General features: G+C 52.3%; 5 protein-coding genes across 5 annotated transcripts; 3 read left to right on the top strand and 2 right to left on the bottom strand.

Annotated features, from left to right (window-relative positions):
- Positions 1–645: 645 nt before the first annotated feature.
- LTHEOB_11488 (Peroxisomal membrane anchor protein (Pex14)) lies at positions 646–1,515 on the top strand (the record flags this gene model as incomplete). The annotated part of the gene is made up of 1 exon (XM_035508249.1): positions 646–1,515. One exon carries the CDS (start codon positions 646–648, stop codon positions 1,513–1,515), a length of 870 nt encoding a protein of 289 aa, XP_035366417.1.
- Positions 1,516–1,756: 241 nt separating this feature from the next.
- Positions 1,757–3,025, bottom strand: LTHEOB_11489 (Metallo-beta-lactamase superfamily protein; the record flags this gene model as incomplete). Its single annotated transcript, XM_035508250.1, has 4 exons — positions 1,757–2,260; positions 2,309–2,426; positions 2,485–2,625; positions 2,676–3,025. The coding sequence occupies 4 exons, from the start codon at positions 3,023–3,025 to the stop codon at positions 1,757–1,759; spliced, it is 1,113 nt and encodes a 370-aa protein (XP_035366418.1).
- Positions 3,026–3,575: 550 nt separating this feature from the next.
- Positions 3,576–4,751, bottom strand: LTHEOB_11490 (Aldehyde reductase; the record flags this gene model as incomplete). The annotated part of the gene is made up of 3 exons (XM_035508252.1): positions 3,576–4,010; positions 4,064–4,439; positions 4,489–4,751. 3 exons carry the CDS (start codon positions 4,749–4,751, stop codon positions 3,576–3,578), a joined length of 1,074 nt encoding a protein of 357 aa, XP_035366419.1.
- A 2,410-nt stretch (positions 4,752–7,161) lies between these two features.
- LTHEOB_11491 (Cytochrome p450 protein) lies at positions 7,162–8,503 on the top strand (the record flags this gene model as incomplete). Its single annotated transcript, XM_035508253.1, has 3 exons — positions 7,162–7,283; positions 7,343–7,988; positions 8,072–8,503. The coding sequence occupies 3 exons, from the start codon at positions 7,162–7,164 to the stop codon at positions 8,501–8,503; spliced, it is 1,200 nt and encodes a 399-aa protein (XP_035366420.1).
- Positions 8,504–9,459: 956 nt separating this feature from the next.
- On the top strand, positions 9,460–11,124 carry LTHEOB_11492 (Sucrose/H+ symporter, plant; the record flags this gene model as incomplete). The annotated part of the gene is made up of 5 exons (XM_035508254.1): positions 9,460–9,648; positions 9,704–10,126; positions 10,185–10,346; positions 10,397–10,853; positions 11,096–11,124. 5 exons carry the CDS (start codon positions 9,460–9,462, stop codon positions 11,122–11,124), a joined length of 1,260 nt encoding a protein of 419 aa, XP_035366421.1.

Below are 11,124 nucleotides of genomic sequence, written 5' to 3' on the forward strand. Positions count from 1 at the left end.
CTTCAGAATATCCCAGATCCATCGTTGCATCACGGCACTATCCAACAGACGCGTCTACCCTTATTTCACCCGGCCGCCGACGCGCCCCTTACTACTGCTTTGCGTGATGTCTTCATCCAGAGGTCCATCTCGTCACGTGGCTTCCTCTACGGTGCGCCAAGCCTGTGACCGGTGCCATGGCAAGAAGTTGCGCTGCACGGGAGGGCGCAGTCCTTGTGATCGATGCTTGCGCGACAGTACAGCTTGCGTCTTCAGCCCTGCCGGAAAATCAGGCCGGCCAACCAAAGCAACCAAACAACAACCCGCCGAGGCTTTGCAACAAACATCCGACGGCTCCAAATCTACTACCGAAACCTCCGCAGCTTCGCACGGCAGTGTAAATGGCCTCCCAAACAATTTGTTCGATGATCTTGAGACAATTGACATCTCGATTCATCCGCAGAGTCAGTGACAACTCCAATATTAACTCTCTTCCGCACTCTGACATTATCGTTAGTTGAAGCATCCCTAAATGACCCAACTCACGTTCCCGACTTTGATTTCAGCGCTTTTTTCCTATTGACAGATGGCCCTACCGACTCGACAAACCTGGACGAACCCACCAACCCAACAGAGCCAGCTCCTCGAGAACATGTCGTATACGAGATGCTCGAGCATCTGACACGCCTGCAATCCCGCCTTTTAAACCACCGAGCGTCCCTCGCCGAAGCCACCACCGCCCTTCAATCCGGCAAAACCCTCACGGTCCCCTTCTCCGAGATCCTCGAGCCCTTCTTCTCCGACACGCACCAAGTCGCCGACATCGCCGTTTACCTCAACACCCAAGGCTCGCGCTTCCGTCACCGCGAGAAGCTGCTCAAGACCCTCTCGGTCGACACGTCGTGCCTGCTGCTGTGCGCGCCCGTCATGCTGATGCTGGACCTGTACAAGCAGCTGCTCTCCCTCGTCGACGCCGCGCTGGCCGAGGGCAAGCCGCGGAGCCTCTTCACCGCCGCAGAGAACCCGGCCTGCTCGTGCTGCTCCGCCATCAGCCGCATCACCTGGACCGACCTCGCGCCGCCGAACCTCGTCTTCTCCGCGGGCGCCTACCCCCCCGAGTCCTCCGCCGCCGGCCCTTCCACCAACACCACCAACACTACCGCCGCCTCTTCCGCCTCCGCCTCTTCCGCCTCCGCCTCCGCCTCCTCCACATCCACAACAACCGCACCTGCCCCCGCACCATCACCCACCCCCATCCTCGACGCCTTCGCCAAGCTCCCCGAGCGCATCGGCGGCTTCGCCATGTCGAATTCGTCGTCCAGCAGCCTCTCCCCCGGCTTGCGCCTGTGGAGCCTGGTCGGCACGCTGGAGTTCGAGGTGGCGCGGCTGAGCCAGGCGGTGCGGCTGGTCGAGGAGAAGTTCCCGCTCCTCACTATCCGGGGTATCTTGAAGCACACGATTGCGAGTATGCGCGAGGAGATGGATGCGGTGCTGAAGATTGTGGGGGAGGTGAGGGGGCGGTGTGTTGTTCTTTGAGGGGGGATGGGAGAAAGGGAATGGGGTGGCTGAGGCATTGCAGTATGAATATCCTGGTAGATTATTCAGAAAGCGTAGAGGAGAGAAGAGTATACCATGTTTTAAGAGGAGGGTTGGATGTGAGTTGAGTTTCTATGTTGTTCAAACAGCCGGTCAATGGTTTTCTTCGGTTTTCCCGATCTCAAAGAAAATAGAGGAGAGGAGATATCGAACCGCGAGGCAATACCAGTAGCGTGCAAGGCTACAACTTCTGGCACGCATCAGCCTCGGACTTCACCGCCCCCGCAAAATCCTCCAAGAACCTCCACAGCCCGACACCCTTCCAACCCTTCTCCTTCCACGCATTCGCCGTCTTCGGATAGAAATCCACAATGTCCTTCAACTTCGCATCATGCGCGATAATCACAAACACATCGTCATCCCCATCAAACTCTCCCAGCTGCTCCGCCGACTTCTGCGCCGTCTCCAGGTCGTGGTCCGGCACGCCCGTCGGTGCCAATTTGTAGAATGGCGTCGTTCGGCCTTCCGTTTGCTGCGGGTGTATCTTCGCTTCGATCAGTGCGCCAGGGCAGAAGGTTCCGAGCTGGAAGGGCGGGCTGGAGAAGGGTGACGGGGCAACCTGTTCGGGGAGAGGGAGGAATGGAGAAGGTCGAAACTCTCCGCCGTGGTGGGCTATGTCGCCGCCGGTGAGGATGAAGCTGTTGGGAGTCGTGCGCGCGAGCCCGCAGATGTGGCCGATGGCGTGCTGAGCGTGTTAGTTTTTGAAACCTGAAAACTAAAGTTAAATTCTTACGCCAGGTGTATCGAGGAGGTAGAAACTGCCGTCGCCGAAGAAGTCAACGGCGTTGAAGGGGCCGAGTTGAAGGCGGTTGGGGTGGGTTGAGAAGTCAATTTCTTGAACCTCTCGGCCTCTAGTAGAATGGTCTTAGTTTGCGTGTGAGGGTGCGCCGTCGTGGGCTTCAGGCATACTGGTAGTCTGATTCAAGAAGCAAGCTGTTGGGGTTCACAGGATACCCTGGAGTGAGCTTTTCCAGAAAGCCCGCGCCGACTACAATTTTAGTCGAGCTGGGGAAGCGAGACATGTTCCCGATGTGGTCACAGTGCCAGTGGCTACGATTTGATTAGCTTATTCCGTCAGCAAGATGTCCTTTTTCAATTACCTCCAGATCACAGACTTGATCTCTGATCCTTTGATTCCGTTCTCCTCCAGGACGTCGATCACATCTTTATCCACCTCAACCAGCGCACCGCTGTCTACGTCCTTTGCTTGGTTTACGATCGGCGGTGCGAGATTTTCCCAGTCTTTGCGCATGGACAGGTCGAAGAGGAATTTCCCTTGAGCATGTTCAATCAGGAAGGAATACGCAGGGGCATCCAAATGAGTATGGCCTTCAATTGCCGGCTGCACGAATCCAGACACAGGCAGGCGGATCCTGGCTCCAGGATTGATGATGCTGACCTGGACGGTCGCATCGGAAGCTGGGATCCTCAGATTGGGCGTTGCAGCCATGATGTGGAAATGTTAGTCCGTCGCTGAGGTGTAATTTTTTGTGAGTAAAAAAAAAGAATAAAACACTAGGCGGGGGCTGCTATTAAGAATTACTTGAGTGCAGTCTGTGCTTATCAGGTCTGACCTGAAGGAAGCGGGGCACAAACCAAAACCAACCGCGAACGCGTGTGTGGCCCCACTTTCGTGTTACAAACTTCAGGTCATCAACAAAAGCTTTGTGGGTATCGCGGTAATGGAGCCTATCCGTCTTCCGGATTTGTAAGCAGTCGTCTCACCGGACGACCCTCGGGAATTCTATGTCATCACTGATGGTCGACATACAACCACCCAATGGTGTCATGCATGTGTAATCTGACATGAGATGCCTTGCCCTTCTCACACCGCCCGGCGGGCCTGGCAATGCTGAAGCCTTTGCGGTGTCTCACTCGACACATCGACGGGCAGATGTTCTGGTATCGCCTTAGTGTGATATTAATTAGGAAAATGCTGAACCGAAAAAGCGAGAATAGGCAAATTCCGAGACAATCTACTATCAGTCAAAGATTCATACTTACTTCCCCTCCAGGTCGCTGTAGAAGTCCCATCGATGTAACTCGCTGGGGTCATTGAATCTGACCTTCAGATCCATCCCAGCAATCTTGTCCATGTCAGCAGGCTCGATAAGAAAGTCAGACTCCAGATTCTGTTTGATCTGCCATTCAATAACGCTCTTCGGGATAACCGAGCGACCGCAGTTGACACCCCACGCCAGTGCCATCTGCACAGGGCTCTTCTGGTATTTTGCACCAAGCTCTTGCAGTACCGGATGGTCGATTATTCGCTGCATGTGTGACTCCGTCTTGCTCCATGATATCTCCCTGTAGAAGGAATTCATGTTCCCCAGCGGACTGAATTGAGTCACATGGATGCCTTTCGACCGAAGCCAGGCGTTGAAGTCTTTTGACTGCAGATACGGGTGTACCTCCATTTGGTGAACGGCTGGGACCTGCGTTGGCAGTCAGCAGTGCCAGACACAGTAACGGTTGGACCCGCACTCACAACGCTCCCTTCTCGGATCAACGTCTCAATCTCCCCTTTGCTAAAATTTGACACTCCAATAGCCTTCACCTTCCCCGTTCCGAGGAGCTTCTCCATCGCCTTCCATGTATCCACATACGTCGTTTCTCCCAGCAGCATCTCCCCCGTCTCCTTGTCCATTGGAAAGCGGTCCTCTCCACGAGCGAAGGTGGACGGATAATGCATCATGAACAAATCGACGTATGGCGTGTCTAGGTCTTTGAGTGAAGCGTCGAGCGCGCTTTCCACGTCATCTGGATGATGGGAGTTGCACCAGAGTTTCGTCGTCAGGAAGATCTCCTCTCGAAGCACTTGGCTCCGCTTGATGCCTTTTCCCACTTGGATCTCGGTGTCATACCTGAAGAAGTGTTAGACTCGGACTTATTGCTTTCGCAAATGAGGCTCACACTCTGGCAGTATCAATATGGCGATACCCCGTCTTCAGAGCAGTACAGACAGCTGCTTCTTGCGCATCGGCATCTTGGAATGTGCCGAAGCCGATCGCCGGGATCTTGGCGCCAGTGTTCAAGGTGTGGGTCCTCACTGTAGCCGTGGCAAGACCGCGGTGCGCTTGGAGGAGACTGTGTTTCGTGGGGAGGGCGTTTCGGTAATTACTGGAAAGTCTGACGAAGCGAGCCAGGCGGTGGGACGTCGGGAGGCAGAGTAGCATTGTGGTAGGTTACACGAAGTATCGAATGGCTTTACCATTTCCGCAATTCGTCTTCTTGGTGGGAACTCAAGATCCCATATATCAACATTGTCACATGTCCTGCAACACCACTGTTGGAAGAGAGCCTCGTATCGGGCACGATTTGGTGCGTGAAGTACATGATGAATAATCATGGGTAAGTCTTCTATTGGTGCGCAGCACTGTCTGGCCCCTCGTTTCGAGGGCGTGCGGGGAAGATGGAGGTACCCCGCTCAACTGAAGGGTGTGCAGTGTCAAATGTGCCGGCTGAGAGACAATAACTCGCCGAGAGTGCCTGTATTTATCGCTCTTCCGCCAGGAAACAATGCGATGTTCAAAAGCGGGGCTTTATTAGGTGCATACTTTAAGCTCGACTTCACACATCACAAGATATAAACAGCATTATAGCCTTAGTCACGGGATATGACCTCAACAACCCGGCTCATCTGCAACAGGGTATATAGGCTTACCAATCTATCCGGACCTTGAAAAAGCCGCACACGTCCTGACCAGTAAAATTAGAGACATAACGACCAAGGAGCATTAAGTGTGGAGGGCGGTGCTGTTCGATGTGGCGGCTAAGCAACATAAGCTGAGAACGACAGGGTAATGTGCATTGCGCAAGCGCCGAAGTTGGCTTGGCAAGCGCCATTGTAGCACAACACCGTCTTGGGGGCTGAGATGAAAGGATATTATGGGGGCGACTTAAGCCACATAAAGCGGGAATACAGCCCCCTCTCGCAGCCGATGGCTAGCGCGAAGAATAGCAGGGCTCCCCAACTCTACCTTAGAAGAATAACATACGTGGTTAGTTGAAGCTATCGTCCGGACGAGAATATCGAATTTTTAATTTTACATTCACGTCCGGACGATAGCTTCAACTACCCATGACATGAACAAAAAACAAATCCACGCTAGCCATCGGCTGCAAGAGGAGACTGTAGATGAGAGAAGCCTTGCTTTAAATTGAATGGCGAGTCCTTTCGGGCCCCGGTTCTCGTGACTTGTGCACGGCAAGACCGTGGCTAAATGGTCTGAGAGCGTGAAAACATTCAGGTACAGTGCGCAGCTGAAAGAGACTGAGCAACGGAGACATGAGAGGGGCATTGAAATCTGTAGGACCACGCAAGGAGGCTGTCGCACTTGGGCACGCTTGATTGGCCATGGGTGGTAAACCTTTCCTGTTCAAGGGAGATCGTGGCTCGGCTCTGCTAAACCCGGCGGCAGTGTGGCTGTGAAAGTGGCTAAGACTCGAACGGGAGAAATCGATACATGCATGATACTAAGCCCCCATGTTGTACAACCAAAGGCGTATTTGCCGGCTTAGACCTGCATTTTGAACTTGGAGCGAGGCTACGCATTATGATACAACCTTTGCTGAGTTAAAAATACGAATCAAGTCCTGAAAATATGCCGCGGGAAATAGGGTTCTAAAATTAGTACGGAAGGAGTCAAATCCCATATTCAAATATTAAAAGTAGACTCCCAGTCTTGATGAAGGTTTGCTGTATCAAAGCCTCCCGGAGATACACTCCTGGCCACCATGAACAATACGGGTACGCTGGCACTTGCTGATACCGAGGTCCACGTTGGCATCTGGACGAACTGGTCTTACGGCACTATACTTGGGAAAACCCTCACACTGACTAGGAGCAACGGTAACTTCCTCATCGCCGCCCTAGCGCTTTTTGTTACAATAACAGGCACGAGCTTTTGGAGAATCTTCTGCTTTGCCCTCCACCATAGCTTCTCCTCAGAGGCGCCCCAAGACGGGCTATATCACCAGCGTCAAGCAATCCTCAGGACGTCAGGAACGGGAGTGGCGGGGGTATGGAGCCTCAGTCAAGTAGCATGGGCATGGAGGAACAACGCCCCACATGTGGCCCGTAGAATGCTTCCGGTCATCGCAACCTCACTCTGCATTATCAGTGCTTTTGCAGCAGCCAGTATCTTCTCGTCTTGGATATCTACAGCAATGGGGAACGAAGTCCTTCTATCTGGCGACAATTGCGGTTGGCCTTCCTGGCCAAAGCAGTCTATATATGAACAGGCGACCCTTCTCAACTCCTACTCCTCGCAGGTGGTATCTTCGTCGGCTGACTATGTTCAGAGATGCTACGCCCGAGGAGCACAACGCCAGGATTGCCCTTCGTTTGTCCGAGTCGGTTTATCAGGGAGTTCGGAAAATAACTATACGTGCCCCTTCGACGACCAGGTTTGCCAATTCCGCTTTGGAAATGTAAGACTGGATTCGGGGTTCTTGGACAGCCACCACGATTTAGGTATCAATGCTCCGAGGGAAGAGAGATTCTCCTATCGTCGAATCACGGAGTGTGCACCATTGAAGACGAAGGGGTACACGGAGCAGCTGCAAGGAAAAGACCGTCCGGCTATGGCCTACCTTTACGGACGTGGATTAGGTGCGCATGGCCGTGAAGACCTGCCACTGACGATGCTCTATCCGGTAGAGAAGCCACAGGAACACGATGGTTTCTTAGGAGACTATACCATGACGTAAGCAATCTCACACAATAATTGCTTCCAGAAATCGAATGACTGAAAGTTTTACATAGATCCTTCAATACATTGGCTGGTCGTATCGAAGACTTCTACCCCATTGTTCACCTTAACCGCAGTGAAGCCGACGTCTCTCTGTACTTCGTGTCTGCAAATGACATTGTGTATCCAAATCAAGTCGACGACCCGCTATATTCTGCTCACTTCCAGTGGGGGACGTACTACGGTGAGGATTCCAATATGACCCTGTACTGCCGCGACGCGCCCGCCACCGTCTTGGCCTGCGCGCACCAACATCAACTATGCTACGCAGGTGCAAATTCTTCTTCCTTGTCTTCCCCCTCCGAAAGCTGCCAGCCCTTGTCGGGTATAATGCAAATGGTAGACACCTTCAACGCCAGTCCGAACATTACATCCAACTCGGCGCAGGCTGCGGCCATGTTCATGTCAGCCATGTGGTTCGGCTTTTCTGCACAGCATATTGTGCGGACTCTGGGCATTTCTGCCCTCACGGCACGGCAGTCGTTGCATTCCGGCACGCAAGCTCCTCTTCCACCCAACCAGTGGCAACACGAGGTCCAGCATTGGCATGACACTTCGCTGGCCGTGTTGCAGCGGCAGGTAATCGAGCTAGCCAACGGCCCATTTGATCAAAACATCGTTCCACTCCTTGAGCGGCCGCAACTGGATGTCGAAAAGAGAGTATGTCGAAGCCAGGTTCGTACTACAGTGTCCCAAGATAGACAGCGTCGAGGGAGCTAACAAAACACCTTTTCTTTGTTTAGAAAGTAGTAAACACCAATTACAGCTCGTTCAGTGTCCTGGGACTTTCCATTCTCCTCGGTATCGGCGGCTTCATCAATCTCGTTGGGTATAACTTGGATTGGATTGTCGAGGCCATACAGAAGCGCTATAATCTAGACATCTATAGCCGGCTAGAGTGGACTACTAACGACACTCTGCAGCTCCAGAGGCTCGCCCATGAGGAGCTGGGCGTGGGTACTTGGTCTGGGAAAGAGAGCTCTTATCCAATTACAATGAAGGGGGAGCGCCTTGCAGTCTTAGAAGTCACGGGCCCCGGTGCCCCAAAGCTTTCAAGACCTCCGAGGACGTATGAGGATGCTCTGAATGGTTCCGATCACCCGGGCGATGAGTGTGACAGTGGCCGGGATAAGCAGAGTACTTCAAGTGGAGGGTCTGAGTCTGCGGGACAATAGAACACGCAGTCATTTGGCGGTAAAGGTTTACACATAAACAGCTTGCATACGGACTTCTTTACTTATTTTCACTCGATGTTTGACTGGTAGGTTGGTCACTTGGGTCATAAATGATGGGATTTGTGTTAATGATCTGCACAGTCTTAGTGATGTTATGGGCTCAATAGCACAAAAAGCATCAATCAAGATGCGGACCTTTCTACGAAGAAGCTGGCTCATCCCCCGGAAAAGTTATTTCCGGATGTTCCGGAAGATCGTCTCTACTTTTGGAACTGTCTCAAGGTCGGATCATCTACAAATGCTAGTCTCGATTTTTGGAAGCTGCGCCTTGACTGGGAAACGTGTTACACAGTCAAACGGATGAACATGTGCGAATTCCTTCTCCCCAGAATCTTTTGGCATGGCTGTACTCATACTTGCATTACCTAAAATCTACCCAGGAGATGTGGCTGGCGAAGCATTCTGGGTCGTTTTGCGGTTACCGAGATGTCCTCTTCAGATCTAGCACCTTTGTGTCGATGACTGTAGCAGGTCCTGGTCGCCGGGCCTTGCTTGCGAAACTTACGCTAAAGAAAAAATTCCTGTCGTCTGATGGTTCGACGGAAACGTTCCGCTGCCACCGTTGCATGTCTACAAACCTTGCTTGTCCTGGAGGAGTAAAGTATCTACGCAGGAGGTCCGAGGAGGTTGGGCTCCGTGCACGTTTACGACTAGTACTGGTGGGTTGACGAGAAGCGCAGGGTGCGTTCGGATTCAGTGCGGGTATGACAAGTGACGTACATCAAGGCGCCATTCCAAACCTTCGGAATGTCTGCCGACCCTGAGATGCAACCCCGTACGTCAAGAAGGGGGGTTTCGACGCCCTCCTCTCTCGATATATTTATATCCCAATGAATGTACGATCAAAATATCTTCCCAACCGGGCGCATTTTGCTTTCTTCTACATTTGTTTCAGTATGGGAAGTGTCAAGTCCGACATCGAGAAGGTTTCCGATATTGCGACCATCGCTAATTCGGAATCAATCTGCAAGGGGGAAATCGAGGATGAACTTGATGTACCGAGAAGCCGAAAGATCCTATGGAAGACTGATCTTGTCATTATGCCGCTTGTGACATTCGGGATGACTCTGGCCTTTCTTGACGAAGTTTGTTCATCCACTAAAATGTTCATCAATCTTCAATGCTGACGACCAGCTACAGAACGTAATGCCCTACGCAGCAGTCTACGGATTAGTCGACGATACCCACCTACACAAACAACTGTACAGTTGGCTCGGGAGCACGTTTTACTTTGGATACCTTTTCATGGAATTTCCGAATCTGTGGATAATCTCCAAGTTCCCGGTCGGGAAATACATGGGAGCCTGCTTTTGTGCCATGGGCATTTGCGTCTGTCTGCTGACTGCATGCAACAACTTCGCAGGTCTCGCCACCCTCCGCTTTCTCCAGGGCGCATTCGAGGCCGCCATGCTTCCCTGCCTTCTTTTCATCAACTCCATGTGGTACCGTCGCGAGGAACAACCCCTGCGGACAGCGCTATGGGCGAACACTTTTGCTGGAACTTTCACAGGGATCCTAAGCTATGCTATCGGTAATATCGGTGGTCCACTGGCAACATGGAGAGTAAGATTCGGCCAGAATACATTCACCAGAGGATTGTCCCATGCTCACATTGCTGTAGTACATTTTTATCATTTACGGCTCAACCACACTCACCATGGGTGTACTCATCTTCCTAGCATTACCGGACTCTCCCTCAACAGCATGGTTTCTGACCAAGGAGGAGAGACCTATCGCAATCCGTAGAGTTGCGATGAACCAAACTGGAGATGCATCTGAGAGCGTGAGTCATGTCAACGGGCAGATGGTACTGTACTAATTACGAGCGCAAAGCGAATCGAATGGGGACAAATCCTCGAAGCCCTGAGAGATCCGAAATACTGGTGCATCGCGACATTCTTTGTAGCGCAGGCTATCACGAATGCCGGTATCACACAATTCAATCCGCTGATCATCTCAGGGTATGGCTTTTCTCGACCGAAGACGGTCTTGATGGCTACTCCCCAAGCAGCAATTGCCATGGTAGCGCAGGCTACTTTGACGGCCATCACCTTCTGGGTGCCCCACCTCAGATGTATCCTCTGGGTCTTCTCCAGCTGCGTTGCAATGGCTGGCGCATCTATGGTCAAGTGTTTGGATCCAGCAGTCCATCGCGATGCCTCTCTTGCTGGAGTCTACCTGCTGGGCTTTTGGAACGTCCCTTGGGTCATGGTCCTGAGCCTTCAATCCTCGAACGTGGCAGGGCTGACAAAGAAGAGTTTCGTTTCAGTGTCTGCCGCAATTTTCTATGGTATGCCAACTGTGCCCAATGGACCTGTTTGCTTTCGCTGATGCTCCACAGCTGTTGGAAATATCATAGGGCCGCATTTCTTTTTGGAAGGCCAGGCACCTCATTACAGTCTAGGAGTTGGTGCCATGCTATGCTGCTTCGGAGTCATGGTAGCCACGGGCTGTTTGTACTACGGGTTGTGCTTTTCGGAAAACAAGCGGCGGGACCGCGAGTATGGAAGAGCTGATCCCTCCACTGATCAGATGTCAGAAAGATCAGAGGCTATGTGTAA

The sequence above is a fragment of the Lasiodiplodia theobromae genome (genome assembly GCF_012971845.1).
Source record: "Lasiodiplodia theobromae strain AM2As chromosome Unknown scaffold_49, whole genome shotgun sequence".
Lineage (NCBI taxonomy): Eukaryota > Fungi > Ascomycota > Dothideomycetes > Botryosphaeriales > Botryosphaeriaceae > Lasiodiplodia > Lasiodiplodia theobromae.